Below are 24,028 nucleotides of genomic sequence, written 5' to 3' on the forward strand. Positions count from 1 at the left end.
GCGTTTGATCCTTGAAGGTGTGTTTGTTTTTAAAACTCGCCAGGTTGTCTCATTGGGAGGATTCATGAAACGACTCCGGGCTTCAAATTGGAAAGCAGAGATGCTCTGTTACAACGTCTGCATATGTAATGAATACAAGACTATTTGTGAGGCAGACTTGATAACCATTAGCACACAAATGTCAAAGTCAAGGCCCGCGGGCCATATGTTGCTCCAGTCAGGAGGATCCCTATGGCCCCTCAGATGATCTTGAGACATTATGGTATCATACACCATGAAACTTGAATTTTTTTCACCGTGCAAGTTTCCTTCTGCACCAAACTCATTTAATGCCAGACGTTTTTTCTCAAACTGGGAGAGCTGGTGCTAGCCAATTTTATGCCATTTTGACTCATTTTGGGAGGTCTACAGAAAGTTTAGTTCTGTAACTGTATAGGCATATCAAAAGAAAGCTTAAACCCTCATTTTTTGTCAGAAAAAAGCAAATTTCCAGATGTTACCATTGTTTTGTAAAAAACAGTTGAACATTGACAAGTTGCTTTTCCAATAAAACTTCTAACCAGTCAAGCAGAACTTCGGTTCATCATTTTTGCCTATTAGTTCCTTTCAATATATAAACAATTCTTCCCCGAAAAACAATAGCGCTTTGGTTGCAAAATAACATTTAATTGCAAAAACACTGAACTGATTGGTCCATAAACTTTGCAAAAACTTTCCCACGATCTTGGTCTCCATGGCGATCATGTTCCCTCGGGCAACCAAGTTCCTGCGGACGTGTATGTATCGTCATTCCCCCTGACTAGATGATGACGAGGGGACTTTTGTCACCTGTTTTCGAAAGTAGAAGGCTCTGTTGAAGCGTTAACTTCCGGAATTTGTTCTCCATATCTTGCGACTATCACTAAATTCCTTCACTACACTTTATGCCATTTCTCCTTCCCTTGTGACTAACAGCAGCTCGCATCAATTTGTACGGCATTGTTCAATGAAGCGTCATTCCCAACTATGTGTTACATCCAAGAATGCAGGTTCTACACCTAAACAGGGCATTATGAAATGTGTACTTATGCTAGGATTATGTATCAATTATGGGCATTTATTATGGGCCATGCAAAACCATTAAGTTAGCGTCTTCCAGTGGTAAATTGTAACTGAAAAACTTCCTGCAACTGAAAATGTAAGTTGTTGCTGTCATTTTAACCAACCCCTCCAAGGGGGGAGATTTCTCTAAAGTATTTAAAAATGTATCGTTCAGATCCACGAATAGATATTCCCGATTAACTCAAGATCTAAAAATCAATGTTATATGATATTTGATATTTGTGAATGTGCAAAATAAATCTTCTTTTAATAATACTGACAAATTGGCTTTGAAAATCTCTTCTCATTAGCTGCACCGCTTATCCTCAGTAGGCTCCCAGCATTCATCAGGCAGTGGGCAGGGGACACCCTGAACTGGTTGCCAGCCAATCGCAGGGCACACAGGGACAGACAACTCACTTGCTCATTCACACCTAGGGACAATTTGGACCGGCCAAATCACCTGAAATGCATGTTTTTGGAATGTGGGAGGAAACCGGAGTGCCCGGAGGAAACCCACGCAAGCACGGGGAGAACATACAAACTCCGCACAGGAAGTCTGGAGCTAGATTTGAACCCACGCAGGAGGTTCCCATGACATGAACTGTGCCGCACATGCGCTAACCACTGCGCCGCTGTTCTGCCCCTGGCTTTGAAAATCCTTAAAGTTAATTTTTGCATGTAAAAGGTGTGCAAACCAATTGCAATATTTTTCTTAGATTTATAGTAGCTTCAATTAGCTTAATTTGACTATAAAAGGCATTCGAAAAAATTGTCAACATTCCATCAGTCTGAGCCTGCAGCCCAATTTTCGTTTTGCCCCTCCGTCCATTTGACTCTGCGCTAGCACAATCTTCTCATTTTCTTCCCAACAGTAATGTGCCCTTTTGGCTGATGTCTTTTTTTTAATTTAGAAAGAACAAAAAAAAGTTTGCCTCTCCCAACGCTCTCACTCATTTTGCTGTCTCAGCTCCTCTCACGCGTTAGGGGAATGTCACAGTACAGTTTCAAAGACGCAAAGGCGCGTGCCAAACAAAGACTGGCCCTTTTATTTTCTCATTAGTGCACACTTGCAATGCCAAAGTGGATGCCTTTTTTTCTTTTTTCATATTTGTGCAGGCAGGTTGGCTAAGATTGATGTCGTCCTATTGTGGCTGCAGCAGGAAAACATTAGTACAGGGTGGGGTTGTCTGTGAGGTGGTGCACATGTGGGAAAAAATGTTTTTACCTTTCAAGACAAAAACACTGTAAAAAGCACGTTTACAAAATGTATTATATTTTCTAAAAGAGTTGTCTAAAATCCTTTTTGGGGGGCTAATTATGAAAAAATGGTCGTATTTAAAATACAATAAAATAACACTGGAAGTATTGGCCTTTTCCTTTTTGACTCAAAAAGCAAGTTAAATTACAGTTCTAAGTATTACATTTGAATAATACACCAGCTAAAAATATCATTAAATCAGAAAAAGGTAAGAAAAAGTATAATCTAAATCAGTGGTTTTCAATTGGACAGACTTCAGGACCCACAATTATACCCTAATGACAAGCTATGACCCAAATCAGGAAAACCATTCCACTTCTCAAATGTATCAAATAGAATGATGGTGCTATACTTTTGCAAGGCACTGTAAAGAAATGTTTTTTTTAGTAATTACATTTATACATGAAAAATCGATATAATTATTAGCTCCCCATGTAGTTCTGCCCCCTGCTCACTGCTCAAGTCAGTAGGCAGAATATTACAGAAGACCCCCACGATCCTAGTAAACACAACTCTCTAGAAAATGATTTAATGCATTAATGGTTTATTGTAATAATATAATTGACAGTTGGCCTATTTTAACCATCTGGTCCCATTTCTTGCTTGTACCTCGCTGGGGTATTTGTGGTGGAACATTATGTTAATTGTCACCATCTAGCATGTCATTCATGGAGAGAATAATTCTTCAACTATGTCTGGTGCAATTGACTGTCAGCAATAATGCCTATTTAAGTCAGATACCATCAAACGCAGTTGTGGTAGAAATGTAACCCTTATATAATGTTAAGGTCTCCGGTGACCCATTTCGAGGGTTTAAAATGGAGTAAATGACATGTAGCAGGCGCCATAGAATCAGATTGCAATAGAAATGATTGGTTATGGATGTTTGTTAGGATGTTGTAATATTTTTTTCCAGAAGTACTCCTTTCTTTTTGGTGGTCACGACTGAGTTATACTGGTTTGTGGTGCTTATTCCCACCACAGCATGAGGGTTAAATGAAGACAACGAGCATGCTCTGGTACAGCTTCCCTGAAATTAATCTTGACAGCCTTTGCAGAATTCTTTGGTGATGACAATGACGTCATCCCAGATGATATTTGAAGAAAACATCATGGATGTGGATCTCATAGTCTAGGTGTGGTTATACGTAGTCTGGAGATATGCCAATAGATCATTTATGGTTGAGAAATGAATACTTAATTCCCAGGCAACAAGTCTGGTAGAGATTTTCCAATTGCACAACTCCTTTAAAACTTACAACATCTTCAGCATTGTGCTTTGTTTCTTGCTTCACAAATGTGCCCCCTTTCTTTCTTCTTAACAAAAGGGTGTTTTTCTTAACATCTTTGACGATGACATTAGAAATTGGATCTTTATTTATTCTAATATATTTTATCTGCCCTCTTCAATTAATATATTTTTACTAGATGAACTGGCTCCAACGGAGACTGCTACTGCCCATTCAACTTTGGAGCCTGAAATTGTAGAGCTTGCAGACTTGGAGAGGGCTGAAGCTGAAGTAGAGGTGAGCAAGTAAAAATAATTTTGAAGTCTCTCATAAATTAATATATACAATTACTCGAGACCTTGCATCTCTTTTCAATACAGGAAATCGTACCAGTAAGTGAACCTGAGCCAACGGTAACTGGATCTCACGATCAAGTGATTCCAGCTGAAGAAGTATCAAAACCCAAGGTTCCTTCAGAGGCAGAGCCAGAACCAGGGGATCAGGCAGAAGAAGAGCCTCAACCAGTTGTTACCGCAGAAGAAGGACCAGAAGCTCCTAGTGGAGAAGAAGCAGAGGCAGCTCCAGAAGGAAAAGAAGCAGAAGCCCCTGAAGAGGCTACAGAACCAGAGCCAGAGTCTGCATCAGAACGTGAGGCTGTGTCAGAACCAGAGGCTGCAGTGGAACCAGCAACTGAAGCAGAGGCTGCAGTGGAACCAGCTCCTGAAGCAGAGGCTGCAGTGGAACCATCACCTGAAGCAGAGGCTGCAGTGGAACCAGCACCTGAAGCAGAGGCTGCAGTGGGACCAGCACCTGAAGCAGAGGCTGCAGTGGAACCAGCACTTGAAGCTGATACTGCAGTGGAACCAGCACCTGAAGGAAATTCTGCAGTGGAACCAGCACCTGAAGCAGAGGCTGCAGCAGAACCACAGGGTACATTAGAACCTAGAGCTGAAACAGAGCCAGAGGCTGCAGCAGAACCAGAAGCTACAGCAGGAGAATCTCCTGATTCGGAAGCAGCTCCATCAGCTTCTGGTAATTTTTAAAATTAAACTCAGCAGTCTTTATGTAGTTTCTGAAATTGGCAGCTGTGAAGTGAGCAGTCCATGGTATGGTCTGTCTGTTTTCTAAAGTTATTTCAACATCTCAAGTCCATTTTTTTCAGCTCCTGCAGCTGGTCCAGAAGATCCCGAATCACCACAAGACATTTCACTTGTAGATGAACAACCAAGTGACAGCGATGATGCTTCTCATACAAGCCAAGAGGTTAGTTAGTGGCAGTCTTGGGAATATTTCTTGAAACTCTTTAACTTCAATTTAGGCTTGACCTATTTGAAAAAATCTGAAATATCACATTATCTTCTATTTCCTCACTAATGTGGCTGTTATCTGCTAATGTAGCATCTCAGCCAAGTGCCGATTTTTCTATATGACAAACCAGACAATAGCTTGAGAAAGACGTTAACCTTATCATGAGCCTAAAAACTGTAATATGTTATTCTGTCATTGATCCAGCTTCTAGACACGAATGCTTGCATCTCAGCCAACTGAATATTTGGCAATGCGACAATTCCAACAATAGCTTGTGATGGACTGCCCTGATTGTGATCCTAAAAACTGAAGTAACTTCAATTCCGTTGCAGATCCAGCCTCTCATGCAGGGGTTGGGAAACATTTTGACCCCAAGAGCCATAATGGCCAATGTTTAGATTTCTTTTTTTTTTAGGAGAGCCATACCTTATAATTTAAGACCAAACTCAACAAAGACGAAAATCCAATTTTTCAGCGCATTTTATTCCATTCTATGACGTTGGATGAATTGAAAAAAATTATGATATAATGGTAATGAGCTTGTGTCCCTTATCAACAAATATACCACTTAAAAAATGTCTCCCTCCCGCAGTTACTTAAGTCAAGTCAAGTCAAGTCATTTTTATTTGTATAGCCCTTAATCACAAATAGTCTCAAAGGGCTTCACAAGTTATTACATATAAGAAGTTTAGGTTATTCGTATGCTATAGAGTAGAAGTGAGTTTTAAGCTTAGACTTAAACATGTGCACTGAGGCAGCAGATCGGATCTCAGGGGGAAGAGCATTCCACAACACCGGTGCCCGGATGGAGAACGCTCTCGAACCAGCGGAACACTTCTTGGCTCTTGGGATCACCAGGAGACCGGCGCTCTCGGAACGAAGGCTTCGGGCCGGGACATAGGGGGAAATCAGATCTGAAAGATATGAGGGGGAGAGTCCATGTATGATTTTGTATAGTAATAGGAGAACCTTAAAATCGCATCTTAGGCTAACAGGGAGCCAATGCAGGTTAGCCAAAATTGGGGTGATGTGATCATACTTTTTTGTCCTAGTTAAAAGCCTCGCTGCAGCAAGATTGTTCCGGCTCATTCTGACCTTTATTTTTGCGTGTTTTGAATAATGGTTTTGTGAAAATGTCACAAAATACTGCGAAAGATTTCCGGTTGTACAATATTTCTATACAGCACATTGGGCGCGTCTGAGAGAGAGAAGGAAGCATGCCGTGTGATTCGCTCACCTAATCAAATCTGTCCACTTCTAACAATTACCCAATCAAATTGCTCTGTGTACTTGGCTGGCGGTTTCGGTAGTACCGTTTTCTTTCTGTGGGTTCTTATCATAAAGTTTCACAACAGTGAACATACATTATGTAATGATCTTCCATATAAAGAAATCTTTAGCAACATCCAGCCTAAATCGGGGTCTTTTGGGTTGACACCTTGACTGCAATCTGTAGTGGAAGCTGTGCCCTTTATATATTATATATATACTATTTTATACTAAATAACATTTTAGCTTTGCATGGGGCAAAACAGAAGCAGGACAAAATGTACAGAATTTGTTTTCGAGTAAAATGTTATCTTGCAAGCCATAGTTCCCAGACCCCTGCTCTATGCTTGTTTTGGACCTTCGAGACAGTTCTATTTTGTATTTTGTTTTCTCCTTTGTCCACTACCATGTTTAAATTTGGTCAGCACATTCAACGTATTCTTGCAAAGATAAAGGCTCCGGGGGATTAAGTTCCTCTTGAACACTGGTCAGTGAGTCCTCACGATAAATAAAACATTTTCACAGCATGGCTCAGAAGATGAAGGCACAGCAGGAGCAGATGAAGCTTTGCCACATGACAAGTCGGCTCATGCCGGTGAAGTGGAGGACGTTGGCGTGGAAATAAACGTTCAGGAAAATTCAGGTGAGAATGTGCAGTATTATTTATGGTTATTCAAGCAAAAAACTCTTAAGTAATTGCGAATCTTTCACTGAAATGTTTTTGCATGTGTGATCAAAAATATTTATCGTAAAATTCAGACTATAAGGTGCACCTGATAATGAGCCTCACCCAGTACATTTTTAAAGGAAAAACACTTTGTACATTCATAAGCCGCACCTGACAATAGGCCGCATCTGCGCACAATAAAACCTGAGATATTTACAAAGAAAGACAGTACAGAGAAAGAGTTTTGTTAAGATACCGTACCTTAACCCATTAACATTAACGACGATAAACAAATACACACCATGTCACCAGTCACTGAAATATGTCATGCCACATATCATTGAAACCTTAATCTTAGAGATTCAAGATATGATGAGCATTCAAAATTTACTCATCAGAGAAACTTCATGATTTGTCTCAAACAAGAAACATGAAAACTATAAAGCCGAAGCAACTCACCAATACGTCCCCCGGGCCGTCTTCAACTTCTTTGAATGTCCGCGAAAAAGGTCCTTGTTATATCAAGGACAACACATAGAATCCAACCGGGTAAAATGTTTACTCCAAAACACACTATCATGCCGACAGATGAATAGGAATCTGTCTTAAACATCTCTGCTTCGTTGGACGTTGCTTCATGAAATCAGTTCGTTTTGCCACATTATTTCTGTTTACAAATAAACAGACTCCTAAAATTATTCTAAATGTGGTAGTTAACACTTCCCTTTCAATTGACACGAATTCCATGATTAGGGCTTGTTCATGTTAGTTTTATTAATGAACAAAACATGAAGTTACATTAAACTTGTGTCTTCCCTGACACCGTCACAGTTCCGTCACAGTTGCCATGGCGCCCAATTGGCCCCGACCGTGTGTCACCAGCTGCGGCTTGTTGACAGATTGGCTCCCTGTCAGTATTTAAACTCTGTCCTCTCTGTCCCCTTTTGGTCGGTCCGTCTGCGAATCTCTGTGTTTACTCGGCAAGCCCTTTTTTGCCTGTCCGTTTTTTTTTTGCTCCTTTTTGTGTCACGTTACGAACTGTATTGATCTCGACCACGTCTGCTCTCCCGTCCCGAATTATTACCTTTTTTGATCTCGACCACGTCTGTTCTCCAGTCACGAATAACGATCCGTTATTTCGACCATGTCTACTCTCCTCTCCTGGCTTTCGACTTGTTTCCGATCACGTTTTTGCTATTCTATCCCGGCTACTGACCCGTTTTTTCCGTTCCCGACACCGCCATCACTCGCCACGGAAGTCCCACTTCTGCGTTCAGAGTGACCTTCTCCCCACGGCCAGTGATCGCTGGATCGTGTGTTGTGCAGTCCTTTCCCTTCTTCCCAATTAAACTGTTAGAAACTTTACGCGAGTAGGTCCTGTCTCCGTTCGGGTCCTGACATTATCTTTCTCACTATTATCTTTACTGCTAGGGCGCCCCTGGCAGCCGTGAAAAGAAATGCATAAATTAGCTGCATCATTGCTGAATTTGACCATGAAAAGGTGTACAAACCCTGACACAAGTAAACAGATGCCTTGGGTTTTGCAATAGTGTATACTGTATTTAACATATATGGTTCCGTCTTTAGTTTCATTCAATATGGGTGCTCGTAGAACAGTTTGATCGCAAAAATCAATGGAATATTGCTGAAGTTGTTTCAAGAGCATACAACGCAATAACATGAAGTCTAGCGAGGGAAAAAAATGCTATAAGCGAACACACACACCCTTACATCTGTCAAAGTTCAGTGAATATGTGGGAGGAAGTGAGGAACATACAACTCCAAACAGGAAAGTTGCAAACCAAACTTAAAACCAGAATCTCCCAAACATATGAATGGTTCATACGGGTGCTTGCAGTCCTTAAAAATGCTTGAATTTTATTGTTTTGTTTTCAAGGATTGAAACATGCTTGAATTTTGGGTGAAGTGCTTGTAAATGCCTGAAATGGTTGCCATGTTTCTCAACAAGTCTTCTTGAAAATGACCTCAACCCTGTTCTCTGGTGGCTTTTCCTTTACCATTGCCTTTCTTCGTCCCTCGTCTGTCAGAAACCAGAACAACAACAATTGCGTGATGTACTCACACAAGCCTTTTATTTTACGGGAAATGGGGAGTCATGCACGTTAGGAAGCTGGTCTGGCGTGGAAGGACAGGAAGCTAGAGACAGACGAATAAGGATAACGAAAATAAACAGGAGAAACTAGACGGGAACAAAAACTGGAGAACTTAAGAAACAGGACAAAAACAGACAAAAACAAAACTGGAACCCGAAATTAAACAGGACAAAAATAAATGGGAACAATACCGGACTGAAGATAGCAACAGGAAAACAGGACCGGGTCAGAACCCACGTCTTGTGGGGCAGAAGTTTGTTTGACGGGCTGACAAAAAAGCAAGAGAGGGCTGAGCTTAATATAGAAAGCTCAGGAGATAGAGCGCTTGTCTTGGGATCAAGAGATTGCAGGTTCGATTCCTGGCTCCTCCGTGCTATATGTCGAAGTGTCCTTGGGCAAGACATTTAATCCCTAATTCCCCCAATAAAGCAGGTTGGCGCCTTGTATGGCTGCATGGTTGCTATTAGTGTGTGTGTGAGTGGGTAAGTGTGAAGCACATTGTAAAGCGCTTTGGGAGGTCTTCATTGACTTGAAAAGCGCTATATAAATGCAGACCATTTACCATTTACCATTTACTCACTTTTGTGACATACTGTATATGGGGAAAGAGTTAAAAATATTAACAAACATATTGTTCTGAGCGATTTTCTCGAGATCTAAAGATTGTAGAAACATTTGTGGCTCTACAAAATACATTACTCACTGGTATTTTTTTATTTTAATGGTGCTGGAAAAATTTGAAAATTGACTTTGGGAGTCCTTAAAAAGTGCTTGAAGTTGGCCGTGAAAAAAATTGTACGAATTCTGCATATGGCAATATTGTGAAAGTGACCACAAACCACACTCCTCAAAAATCATGTCAAGTCATGTTTATTTACAGTATATGGCCAGGCAGCACGGCAGCACAGTGGTAAGCGCATGTGCGGCAGAGTTCTGAGGTCATGAGATCTAACCTTTCTGTGTGGGGTTCGCATGTTCTCATCGTGCTTGCGTGGGTTTCCCCCGGGCAATCCGGTTTCCTCCCACATTCCAAAAACATGCATGTCAGGTTAATTGGCCGGTCCAAATTGTCCCTAGGTGTGAGTGAGCAAGTGTATTGTCTGTCTCTGTGTGCCCTGCGATTGGCTGGCAACCAGTTCAGGGTGTCCCCTGCCCATTGCCCAAAGATAGCTGGGATGGGCTCCAGCACCCCCGCGACCCTACTGAGGATAAGCGGTGCAGATAATAGACAGATGGATGGTCTTTCATCACAAGAAGTCTCAAAGGGCTGCACAGACCACATACTCATCTCATCTCATTAGCAGTACCGCTTATCCTCATTAGGGTCACGGGGGGGGGCTGGAGCACATCCCAGCCATCTCCAGGCAGTGGGCAGGGGACACCTTGAACTGGTTGCCAGCCAATCGCAGGGCACACAGGGACAGACAACTCATTCGCTCATTCACACCTAGGGACAATTTGGACCGGCCAATTCACCTGAAATGTATGTTTTTGGAACGTGGGAGGAAACCGGAGTGCCCGGAGGAAACCCACGCAAGTACAAGGAGAACATAAAAACTCCGCACAGGTAGTCTGGAGCTGGATTTGAACCCACGCAGGAGGTTCCCATGACATGAACTGTGCCGCACAAGCGCTAACCACTGCGCCGCCGTGCTGCCAGACCACATACTATCACAGACTATTACAGACTACAGAGACACAGACTACACAGACATCGGCAACATGAAATACAGGTCATTCATAAGCTATAGAATATAACTGTGTTTCAAGTCTAGATTTACACAGTTCCACTGAGGTTGCAGATGAGATCTCAGGGCAGGCTCTCGAACCTGTGGATCTCTTCTTTGCTCTTGGGACCAGTAACAGACTAGCATTTTTAGAACAAAGGCTCCGAGCAGGAACATAGGGGGAAATAAATTTGAAAGATATGAGGAGGCAAGTTCATGCATAATTTTGTATAATATCAACAGAACCTTAAAATCACATCTTGGGCTAACTGGGAGCCAATGCAGGTTAGCTTAAATCAGGGTAATGTGATCAAACTTTATTGTCTTAGTTAAAAGCCTCGCTTAGCAGTTTGTACCTGCTGAAAGCTCTTGATGCTCGACTTTGGAAGACCGGAGAGTAGTATATGACAGTATTCGAAGTTGGAGGTAGCAAATGCATTATATATGCTATAATCTTAGCATCAGAATGGGGCAGCATAGGGCAGGTTTTAGCAATGTTGGGAAGATGAAAAAAGCTGTTCTAGTAATATTCTTAAAATGTGTTTGAATGGACAGATTTGGGTCAAATGTGACACCTAGGTTTTTGACTGAGTCACTCTGGGTGATATTATAGTTGTCAATGTTCAGAGCAGTGTTTGAGAACGAGTCAGGGTGTTTAAATCACAAAATCACTTTTTTTTCTTTTTTTGTGAGTGAGACAAAAATATTGGGAGACTCATTTAATAAGTCGTACGTTTTTGCTAGTGCGTCATGCTGTAAAGTGAGCTCTGCAATATCCGTGGACTCAAGTTGAAACTGTTGCTTAATCATTCATTTTGACTCGTGTCCAGATCTCATGCGATTTCCTTTTTCATATTAGACGGCAACGCCCCAGTTTTCGCAATACATTCATTTGAGACATCATTCATGGAAGTTAACTTTTTAAATATGATTCACCTTCACAGGTTATAAAGAGCGTTATTTTCAGCATGTGTGACCTAATAACATCGCCCATCATTTGTTTGTTTAAGCCTGTTTTTTTCTGCCCGCTTGTGATTTACAGCTTCTTTTATTTCTTGATTTCACGCCTTGTGTCAGTCGTTACTCATCAGTTAAATATTAGCTTTGTGTTTTATCAATTCTTCTCTGACTGGATTGCCTTCTCCTCAAGCGGTTTGAAATTGGATTTGTGAATAATTACAATGGTTGATGTTCTCAAGTAGAAATAATTGATAGTCTTTTTACAGTGCTTGACCAGAATGCATAGTAAGGTAAATTATTTATTTAACAATAATGTAGCAATCAACTTGTCACTCTAAGCCTCGCCCCTTTCTTATATCCAGCAAGAAAATCTCATATTTTGGTAAATACAGCGTTTTTAAGTGAAAAAGGTGACATACTTGAATTGTGTAGATCTGAGGAGAACTTTTTTGGGGGGTAGAGGTAGGGTATCGTGAGATTTTGAGAGTGAATCAGGCATTTGAGACGGTGCGTTTGATTTGAAAGCAATGTTGCCTGCATGGGTGGGCGTGCCATATTTATTCGTATGTAACACCATTTTTTTCTTTTCACTTAAAAAAAAAAGTTTGGTTTTGTACACTAGGTTTTCCGGTGGGATATTTTTAAAAATATCTCTTCTAAGAACCGCAAAACATTTTCTACAACGGGAATCAAACCCAGGTCACAGCGGTATGAGTGCATAAACTTAACTACTAAACTACCAGTGATTTGGATGACATACAAAAAGGCCTTTAGATTTGACCTCGTTATCACACTATTTTTATCTTGTTGAGTTACCTTTGACTTGATCTGCAAAAAGCAAGAGTCTTGGGCCAAATCTGGGTTTTACACACAAAAAAAACCTCAAAAGATTCCCCTGTTCTCAAATCTTCTTCTTTTCCCTTGCCTTATCCCTGATTAAGCAGGGGTCGCCTCCCATCCACACACATGCGACTGTGTACAGTAAATGATCCAACACGACCTGTCGTTGGGAGTCACTAGGTACCCAAACTTCCAAACGCAGAGTGCCAAGCAGGGAGGCCATGGATACCAACGTTGTCTTTGGTATTATTTGGCGGAGGTGCAAACCAGCGACCTTCTAGTCTTGAATTGTCCTGTTTGATTTCGATATCCAGTTTTGATATCAATCCTGTCTGTCCCGTCCTGTCCGGTATCAACCCCATCTGTCCGATATCTGCTCGGGCAATTGGTATCGATCTCGTCAGACTCTGGCTTCCTATCATTCCACGCTAGACTGCTGTCTAACGTGCATGACTCCCCATTTCCTGTAAAATAAAAGGCTTGTGTGAGAAACGTTACGCGATTGGGTCCTGATCCTGCTGCGGTGATTGACACTCAATCTGTTATCCCAGAGGCTGCAATTGGGGCTCAGGCTACAAGTCTGAGACCACTGGTTTTGATTATTTTTATAAGAAAAATAAAATTTGAGTGAGCTTCTCAAATGGCATAAATGACCAATTATTGTCCTCCATTATAGAGGACTCATACATAAGACTCAAAACACAAAACATTTATTCTTAATGAATATTTTTAAAGATTTAGATACATTCATCATAATCATTCATAATCATGCATATTTGTTGATTAATTTTAGGTGAGTAAAAGTTAAGGCTAAACCTATTTTTGAACACACCAATGTTTTGTGATATCATTTCAAGTAGCCATTTTGGAGGTTGTTACTATTGCAGACACATTGTACAAGTCCTTAAATTTGTAATAAATCTAGTTTTCTACGATGATTCTTTTGAAACAAATTATGTAGTCGTGTTGATTACAGTGATTAAAATAATCGACACGTTGTTGGAACATTTATGCAAACAAGTGACTGCTCATCAGTCTCGATTTTTGCTTGTGATTTGTTGAGGTTTATCCTCGGGTTTAGTGGTTTTTTGCCCATTACACGAAATAAGATTGTTTGCTTTCCTATTAACTGGACAGTTTTGGTCTTTTTTGCATTAGTTGTAGACATATAAGTTGCAAGTTTTTGTCAATATCCAATTATCGTTGTTTCAGTGCTACCAAATTCTAAGATTCTTCTGTAGTTTACTACGGCACTTTATAGCAAATAATGAAATATAAGGTATAATGAAATACAGTAATTCCTTGCTACTTCACGCTTTGGTTATCGCTGGTTGTTTTTATGGTCCTTAAAATCAACGTATCGTGCATTGTGTTCTACAGCAGACAGCACACAGCAAATACCATCGCGGCTGGCTACGGCACACGATGCTAGCGCGCCGTAGCCAGCCGCTCTCTAAATCGCTTTCTTACTCTGAAAAGAGAAGCCCTTTTATTTGGTTGTACTTTTTCATAATGACAATAAAGACCATTAATTCAACTGCAATTATGCGATATGTTTTTATTTGTAGATATACAAATTGTTATTTTGTTAGTCGTATACTCTCAGTCGGTAAGAACGTCATCTCGAGGTAAGTTTGACCTATGGAGGTTTTTATAAAGCGGCTTGTTGCTGCATACCAGATTTTTACGTTTTGCGGGGGGTTTCTGGTTCCCTGGTTTGCGATAACCGAGGGTATAGTCAGGTCTGGCTTATGTATGTACCAAGTGTTTTTCCTTGATTTTACTATAGTATGAAAAGTACAAAAATTGAAAAAAGGCAAAAGGTCACTTTGCCTCCTTTAATCAGTGCATAGGCCATCTGCTGAACATTTGCAGTTATAGCAAGTTTCATGTGTGGTTTATTTTTCTGGTTGTAGTCTCGTTTGGAAATTATCGATAAATTTTTGTCTGCAGCCATTTCTTTAAGTGATAACATTATCTAAGAAGAGGTCTGAATTTTTTATCTGAGGTTGGATATTGCCCCTGTTCCCCTTGCAAGTTCAAAATCCTTTCATGTCTTTTCTCCCTATGTGGTGTGTCCACTAAACCGTTAACTTATCAGGCTGTAAATTCCGAGATTGAGCCTGTTTTGTTGGCCTGCGTCAAAGTGAAACTCAATCACTCCCAACTGTAAAGAATACACCGATGTTACTTTGACTTGAACGCGCAGTCTAAATCTTCCAGGGGTTTCCCCAAAGAGACATTATTGGGAGACTATAATGTTTTGTGTCTGTGCTGATATCCTTCAAATCCGTGTCATCACCAGTTCACACGATCACGGTCGACGCCCTCCGCCATGCCTCCGATAACATTTTACATTTTACATGGGGGGAATGACAGGAAGATGGACGGGCCTAGTTGCCATAGGAATGGTGGGAAGAGGTCGGGCGGAGGGGAACATCTGGATGATATCCCACTTGGGTGGAGACAAATAAAGAGTAACCTGCGGGGAATAATTTCACCTTTCGCCTGTTTTATCAGACGGGAGCCCGAATTTCGAAGACGCTCTGTCACAAGGCAACACCAATGACATTGCGGTCCATCCAGGAACGAGCAAAAGTGCAGGCTCAGTGGGTAAGTAGCTTCAATTTTGGAGATTCAGGTTTTGTACTGAGGCTTGAAATCCTTAAAAATGCTTGAATTTTAATGTGCTTGAATTTTGGGTCAAGTGCTTGCAAATGCTTGAAGTTGTTGCTATATTTCCCTGCAATCTTGACTTGATAAAAAAATAAATTCTGCTTAAAAATGATGCTGACACACTTCCTCTGGTGTCTTTGCTTTGCCGTTGCATTTCTTCTTCTTCCTCGAGACGGCGGCTGGCATTAGTATGCCATCGTCATGTGAAGCATCATCGCGGTCAGGAATACGGGTGAAGAGACCAAGATGCCGGGTACTGGAGAAATTGGAAAATTGGCTCTGAAACTGCTTAAAAAGGGGTTAAATGTATCCATGACAAAGGTGTGCAAACCTTTTTGATACAAAAATACCAGTACAGAAATATTACAACAAATATACTACAGAAATATTACGACTGAATTACTGTTTAAAAAAAAACAACTACAGTAATACTACAAAAAACAGATTTACTACAGAAAAGTTTCTATGGAAATTTTTTAAAAAATACCACAAAAATACTACTGTACAGATACGACAAAAATAATGTAATGATATTACTACAGAAATACTACAAAATCCAACTGCATGGATACTACAACTCCAGCCATACGACAAAAGTAAATATCAAATTAAATGCTTGAAAAGGGGACCTAATATATTATTTTGCTTCAATTGTGAGCGTTGTTTCAAAATTAATTTGATGACACTAAACTATTTAAAAATAAATATGAAGAAATACAACATGTAGATGTCTTCCTGGATCAGGGTTTATACAGGTGCTTAAAATCCTTGAAAATGCGGTTAATGTTCTTTTCAAAGGTTTTAACAGTGCTTTAATTTTGGGTGAAGTGCTTGTAAATGCTTGAAATTTTTGCCATGTTGCCCGGCAGTCTCGACTCGATGGAGAAATAAATTCTGCTTAAAAATGACGCTGACACACTTGCCCTGGTGGCTTTGCTCTGCCGTTGCATTTCTTCTTCCTCCGTGACTAATGGCAGCTACCATTAGTGTGGTATTGTCATTTGAAGCGGCATTGACCCCTCCGCGTCGCACTCAGGACAGATGAAGGGACCAAGATGCTGGGTACCAGAAAAACTGGAAAATTGGCTTTGAAATGACTTAAAAAGTGCTTGAATTTAGCCTTGAAAAAGGTAAACAAACCATGGAGATTGAAACTGCCACCGATGTATAACATATATAGACGGATGGATGGATGGATGGATGGATGGATGGATAGATGGATAGATGGAGAGAGAGAGAGAGAGAGAGAGAGAGAGATACCTTATTCATTCCCGCAGGGAAATTCACACTTCCAGCAGTATCCTTGTGTTGAAAAATAAAATGATAAAATAAAATCAATATGCAAGTGATATTTATGAACTTTTCAGAAAACAGCGCAAATCCTCTGATTTTTAGCCTCTTAACAGTAAATATTCACTGATTATGTCCTCTACAAAGCATACTTGATATATGTGTAGAATGAAAAGAAAACATTTGCGAACATCTGCTTTCACTTATGAAAAAAAATTGGAGTTCTTGCCAACTTTCTGGCACGTTAGAGAACAAACCAGTAACTGTAAAATGTTGTTTGTCTAATTTCTGCACTTCCAATAATAATAAATAACGATGGAGATTTGGTATCACTTTACAGACTAATGCTGATGCTCAAATCTAGAGCAGTCATTGATACATAATACAAACACACACATACACAATATTTTTTAAAAACACATACAATTCTCTACATAGTATTTTTTCTTAAATTTGCCCGTAACTACTATAATCTGTGATTGTAAATCAGCCACTGGAGAGCAATGGATACCCTGTCACCATAGTGAGAACCGATATCTCACAAACGGTTTGTATCAGCACTGATACCAATAACTATATTTGTACTTTAAAATAAACTCCTGTTTTTTATTTTTGGGGTGGTCTTTTTTTACCAGCTCAGTAGCCTAGATGGTAAGGCGCCCGCTTTGAGACTGGGAGGTCGGTGGTTCGCGCCCCGGCCGAGTCATTCCTAAGACTTAAAAAGTGGTCGGCGGCGCCCTCTGTTGGCTGCGGCTGCATCGGCTCGCTACAACGGGTCAGGTGCAATCGACATTTCGTTCTGTGTACATTGTTACACAGAATGACAATACAAGGAAATTATTATTATTATTATTTTTATTAGGGGCAAATATATTTGGAGACTGTTTAATTGATTAATGGCTGTAACAGTTGCCCATTTCCCTCACTTGGCCCCGCTCGTTTGGCGCCAGCTGCGGCTCGATGCCTGATTGGCTTCCCCTCCTTTTTAAGCTCAGTGCTCTCACTCACCCTTTGTGTTTTGACTCTGTCTGGTATCCTGCTTGTGTATCCCGTCCGGTATCGATCTTGTCTATCTCGTCCTGTTTGATATCTGATTTCAGTCCCCAGTGTCTGGTATCGATCCTGTCTGTCTCGTCCTGTCTGATATCTGACTCCAGTATCGGGTATCAATCCCGTCTATCTCGTCCTGTTTGATATCTGACTCCAGTCCCCAGTGTCTGGTATTAATCCCTTCCGTCTCGTCCTGACTGATATATTGCTACAGTCTCCGGTATCCGGTATCAATTCCGCCTGTCTCGTCCTGTCCGATATCTTGCGCCAGTCTCCAGTATCCAGCATCTATCCCGTCTGTCTCGTCCTGTCTGATATCTGACTCTAGTATCGGGTATCGATCCAGTCTATCTCGTCATGTTTGATATCTGACTCCAGTCTCCAGTGTCTGGTATCAATCCCGCCTGTCTCGTCCTGTCTGATATCTTGCTACAGTCTCCGGTATCCGGTATCGACTCCGCCTATCTTATCCTGTCCGATATCTTGCGCCAGTATCCCGTATCGATCCCCTCTGTCCTGTCTGATATCTGATTCCAGTGTCCAGTATCTGGTATCGATCCTGTCTGTCCCATCCTGTCCGGTATCTGCTCGTGTATCTGGTATCAATCCTCTCTGTCCCGTCCTGTTCAGTATCTGGTATCAATCTCATCAGCCTCTGGCTTCCTGTTTTTATATGCCGGACTTCCGTCTTACTTCTTCCGCCCAACGATTGCCAAATCACTGGCGTTCCCGTAAAATAAAGCTTGTGTGAGAAAGTTACGCACCTGGGTCCTCCTCCTGTTTTGGTTTTGACAAGGGCAGTTGGAACCCTTAAGATCTGCCCATTAAAAACGTTTTTCTTCAAACAACTATTTTTTTTACTTGGTGAGAACCGATTTCTCTAAGGCTACTACCAGTAATTAATGTCAATACTTTAAGAATATTGTTTTTTGATTTCAGGGATTTTTTTTTTTATTGGGGTGAAAATTATTGCAAGAATAATTGATTAACTAATGTTGGTTGGACCCTGTAAGATCTAATAATTAAAATAGATATTTATTCAATGAACCATTAAAAAAAAGTATCAGCTTCAGCTCCTTCCATTATGAACTGATTATATTTTGGGACAGCTAATTTACTTGTCACTGCTGTAGCAATTTTATGTTTTAATTGAGTGTAACCTTTTTTTCTTCAATTTAATTAGATAGATAGATAGATAGATAGATAGATACTTTGTTCATCCCCGAAGGGAAATTCAATTAGCTAATTTTGTAAGACAATTTTTTTCTTTCCATTTTAAATAAAACTATTTTGGTTTCATGCCGATTGTCTGTGTGTGCTTATAGTGTATATATTTTCCCCAGTTTCTTGTGCACCACCAGTTGAATTTCCAAAGTGAATAGATTTGAAGGCAACACAACTCAATGTAAACTAAAAGTTTTTTTTTTCACTTAACAACCACTAACCTGAAAGTTTATACTGTACTTCCACTCCAAGGTTCCTCAGGGCCTTTATGTGGATGAATCACGTCTTACGAATACCTCCCACACGTTTCAATTTTAACAATAATGTGGGAACACAATTTTTTTCCCCTAAAGCCTTTTTATTCCCCACCTGAAAGCTGAGTCATCCAGGTCAGTTTAATGATTATAATCGAGTGAAAGGCGCTCCTCGCGTGTACTCTGTCATTAGTGGCTTTTCCGGACATGTCGGAACAAGTACTAAGGCAGTCATGACGACGCACGTACTGTACATCAGGGCATGAAAAGCTTTTGAATTCTTGGCGTTTTTTTCCTTCCTTAATATCTCGTTCCCTTCTTTTCAGCGCATGTTGCTGAAGCTACCGGAGAAGGTAGGCAACCTCATCTATATGAAATGTAAACATAAACATATTGGTTGCACAACACGAAGTGGTCATACTGGTGCTTGAAATCCTTAAAGATTGTTAAATTTTTGTGGTGTTTTCACTAATTGAAAAGTGCTTTGATTTTGGGTGAGGTGCTTGTAAATGAGTTTTATTGCTGCCGTGTTTCTCAAGAAATTTGCTTAAACATCAACACTGCTTTCCATTGCATCTCTTCTTCCTTCATGATTAACCGCTGCTTGTCATTCGTTGGTAGGAGATAATTTCCTACTCATGCCATAAGGCCCCAGCCGGGGGTGTAAAAGCCCACATTAAACCCCACCCCCACATTTGCATATTACCCTATTTTTATTACAGTGTGTATTTTCCGAAGCATTATTTAAATACTCTATATCAACACGTTGTATTGGGTATTTTTGTATTCAATATCTTTTATTTTATCATTTTATTTTTCAACACAAAGATACTGCTGTAAGTGTGAATTTCCCTATGGGGATGAATAAAGTATCTATCTATCTATGATCTGCATTTATATAGCGCTTTTCAAGTCAATGACTTCCCAAAGCGCTTTACAATGTGCTCCACATTTCCCAATAGCAGCCTTGCAGCCATGTAAGGCGCTAACAATAGATCTATCCATCTATCTATCTATCTATCTATCTATCTATCTATCTATCTATCTATCTATCTATCTATCTATCTATCTATCTATCTATCTATCTATCTATCTATCTATCTATCTATCTATCTATCTATCTATCTATCTATCTATCTGGTATGGCATTGCCTTGAAGAAAAGATGCATGATAAACCTAAACAGGTCACTTTGAAATGTGTATTTGTGCAAGACTTCAATATAATTTTTTGCACAAAAACGAAAGTAGCGTTTCCCAGTGCTAAATTGTAACGGGAAGAACTTCCTGCAACGGAAAATGTACCCTATTATCTCTCTCTCATTTTGCTTTTCAAGTCAATGAAGACCTCCCAAAGCACTTTACAATGTGCTTCACACTTCTCCCTTCTACACACTAACTAACCAATAGCCGTTATCGAGGGCATTAGAGATTTAGTGTCTTGCCGAAGGACACTTCGACATATTACTCGGAAGAGCCGGGAATCGAACCTGCGACCTCTTGATCCCAAGATGGGCGCTATACCTCCTGAGCCAATGATTTTGACCTAAATAAGAGGACATTTGTCTCAAAATTATTTACACATATATTGTTCAGATCCACAATTATATTCGCAATTTACTTAAGATCTAAAAAATGATGTCTTTATAAATGCACACGCAGGATTAAAAATTGCATATGCATATCACAGACATATTTGTGGAACTGAAAAAATACATTATTCAAACTGGATTTTCTGTTTTAATGGTATTGGGAAGATTGGAAAATTGGGTTTTAAATTCCTTAAAAGTCCTTGAATTTGTCTATGAAAAAGGTGTAAGAACCTTAAACACATTATCTGAGGTAACTACAAACGAAGACGGAGACTTTTTCCTTGTGTGTTTAAATCACCAACCGCGTCACAAAAGTAGAGTGAGCAGTTTGAGGTTTTTATTACAATATCATAAATATAAAATAATATTCTGGCCTTGTAAGAACAGAAAAAGGCTGTAATGGTTTCTTCCCTTGTGACTAACGGCACATTGGTATGGTGTTGTCATGTGAAGCGCACAAGAGGACAGTAGAAGAGACTAAGATGCAGGGTACTGGAGAATTTGGAAAATTGGCTTTCAATGTGATTAAAAATTGCCTAAATTTGGCCATAAAAAAGTGTACGAACCCTGCATTTACAGCAAATAAGCTTCAAAATCCATTACACTTTTGTAATCCATGTTTTGATCTCCCTTTTTTTGTTTTATTTTCCATCAGATGCCGAAAATGAAGGTAAGCCATTTTATTTTGTGTGTGTGTGTGTAACCTAACCAAGCACCTGTAAACACTTTCTCTTTTTAATGCACTTTATTAAACATGCTTCTCAGAGTAAAGTCCAACAAAAACACCATAAAACATTATCATTTGAATAAATATATTTAATAATGATTCGGTAAGCTGTATCACAAATGGATAGAATCGAATGTTGCAAATTGTGAAACCCCCGAGTTTCGTTTATCACTTTGAAACGCTTCAAGCCCACGCGTTTTGCTAAACATGTTTCAGCAAGAATTCATCTTTTGATTCATGGAACAATCAGCTCATTATTGGTAAGTTATCATTCAGTACAATAAAAAATGGGTATGTACGTAACTCTATCCATAAAGTTGCGTAATGACAGTGTCTGAAATGACGTCTGCCCGGACGCCCGGGGCGTGCATCTTTTATGTCGGGCATCTTTTATGTCGGGCGTACAACTTTCACAACCTCGGGTGGCCGACAACTTTTTCAAAAAAGAAAAAAAATATATATTTCATTTTTATTTTGTTTATTTATTTTCAAATCAATCGTTTGCTTTATTCCGATTTCAAAATCTTCGTTCAGTTTGGAACTTTCGGAATTTCGGTTCGTTTGGCAATTTGCATAATCAGCAGCCAATGAGAAGCCTGCATCGAATAACTTGCTTCCGGACTTTCCCGAGCGTTATAAGGTCGTGCATTTGCATATCATTTTCCAAAGAAGACGCACAGAGAACACAAGAAAAATCGATAAGTGGTTAGGAATCAAGCCAAAACCTCAGCCCCTGAAGAAATATTCAAAAGAAGCTAACAAGATTGATGACGCTACAAAACGTAAACATACATTAAAGCATCGTGGAAAGGGGAGTTCACGTGGCTTGTAGCAGACGACACAACACAAACATTCCATGAATGAAGATGAGTAAACTAAGGTACATACTGATGGCAGATGGAAAACAGCGTTTTCATGTACATGCAATGAATGTTATAAGTAGATTTATCCATCCATCCATCTATTATCTGCACTGCTTATCCTCAGTAGGGTTGCGGGAGTGCTGGAGCCCATCCCAGCCATCCTCGGGCAGTGGGCAGGGGACACCCTGAACTGGTTGGCAGCCAGTCGCAGGGCTCACGGGGACAGAGAATTCGCTTGAGCATTCACACCAAGTGACAATTTGGAACGGCCAATTAACCTGACATGCATGTCTTTGGAATGTGGGAGGAAAACCGGATTGCCCGGAGGAAACACATGCAAGCACGGGGAGAACATGCAAACTCCACACTGCAGGTTTGATCTCATGACCTCAGAACTGTGCCGCACACGCCCTTACCACTGCGCTGCCGTGCTACCCAAATAGATTTATAATAAACTTAATTTTAAAGTGTTGTTCTGTTATACATTCTGATTATCATTTCTTAATACTTTGCAACAATGTGTTTTTTTTTTCTTTTTTTTTTGCGATTTGTTGTCATATTTTGTTTCAACCTGTGAAATATAGGGCAGGCAACTTTATGGCTGGGAAGGCAACTTTTCAGAGTTGTTTGCCATGGTGTCCGGTAACTTTTTGTCGTGAGTTACAGACACTGGTAATGATTAATCAAATATGAAAGTAAATAGTTAGCAATTCAAATCATATTTACTTACTTGTTTTATGAGTGGTTACACCTCAAGTCATACTAAAAAACACCTCTGTATCCAGTATTTACAAAGTGTTTGTAAATACTTGAAAATGTTGCCATCTTTCTCAACAAGTCTGCTTAAAAATAACTCTGACACTGCTCTCTGGTGGGTTCACTTTGCCATTGCATTTCTTCTCCCCCCCCACGATTATCTGCAGCTAGTTTGTTCAGCATTGTCCTATAAAGTGTCATAGTGGCTCTGCAAAAAACGGATTCACAACAGTTTCTTTTGGTTCTGCCGGAGAATTGGAAAGCTGGCCTTGAAAGTCCTTAAAAAGTGCTTAAATTTGACCATTAAAAAGGGACTGGCTTACTGATCAAGAGATCTTAACACCACTTCATCCACATTAAACCACTTAAATATTGTTTCAGGAAGCTCCTATATTACTGTTTGAATGTTTTGTGTGTGTGTGTTTTTTTGGGTGGTCTGTGTGAGACATGGCATAAAAAATATTTAGGAGTCAGTGTAACCATGGTAACCAGGTCAGATGTTGTCATGGAGGATAATTACGACACAAGAGCCGTAAATGTGATAATGTCAAACACGGGGAAACATTTTTACTGACATTTTCTAACTGAGACTACAAGTCATACAAGGAATTCTAACCTACAGTGCCTTGTCAAAGGTATTGCAGGTATTGTAGACTTTTAGATAAGAAATATTAATATATGGTAAGAAGCTCAAAAATAACATTCCTAAACCATTTACTGTACCTTCCAGCTGCGCTTTAATGGCACTTCTACACCATTTTCGTATTTTGCAATCATCTCCTTTGACTCGATCACTGTCAGTTTTTTACACTCTTACTTCCCCTTATTGTTAACATTTTTGGAACTCCTTATTATAGGAGTAAACAAGAAATAAAACAACAAAAATCACAATAAGGCGAGATGTGGTCCCTCTCAAACATAATTGAGACAGTGACGATTGACTGAACAGGGCGCTATTGCAATCTACTGTTAAGGAGAGCAATTGACCGTTTTTTTTTCTCAGCATTTTTGGGCCGAGGCAAAGGATTATGATCCTCTAAAAATGTGTCAACAACTCGCTTTTGGCTACCAACCCACCAGTTGAGAAACACGGATTTAAAGAGTAATTTTTTATTTTTTTCAAGATCAAATGTATCATTGCTT

At 40.0% G+C, this 24,028-nt stretch overlaps 1 protein-coding gene across 3 annotated transcripts in view; it reads left to right on the top strand.

Annotated features, from left to right (window-relative positions):
* LOC148353206 (uncharacterized) overlaps positions 1 to 24,028 on the top strand; it is a 43,827-nt gene that overhangs the window by 12,970 nt on the left and 6,829 nt on the right. The window contains exons 2-8 of one of the 3 annotated variants that reach the window (XM_088353438.1): positions 3,770 to 3,867; positions 3,951 to 4,602; positions 4,733 to 4,833; positions 6,673 to 6,790; positions 14,976 to 15,068; positions 19,276 to 19,302; positions 21,195 to 21,209. In XM_088353438.1, the coding sequence (XP_088209564.1) occupies positions 3,770 to 3,867; positions 3,951 to 4,602; positions 4,733 to 4,833; positions 6,673 to 6,790; positions 14,976 to 15,068; positions 19,276 to 19,302; positions 21,195 to 21,209 (1,104 nt within the window). The remainder of the gene's footprint in view (positions 1 to 3,769; positions 3,868 to 3,950; positions 4,603 to 4,732; positions 4,834 to 6,672; positions 6,791 to 14,975; positions 15,069 to 19,275; positions 19,303 to 21,194; positions 21,210 to 24,028) is intronic. The other 2 variants (XM_088353439.1, XM_088353440.1) reach the window with 2 other exon arrangements.

Source organism: Urocampus carinirostris, chromosome 14 (assembly GCF_059441175.1).
Source record: "Urocampus carinirostris isolate Australia breed hairy pipefish chromosome 14, RoL_Ucar_1.0, whole genome shotgun sequence".
NCBI lineage: Eukaryota > Metazoa > Chordata > Actinopteri > Syngnathiformes > Syngnathidae > Urocampus > Urocampus carinirostris.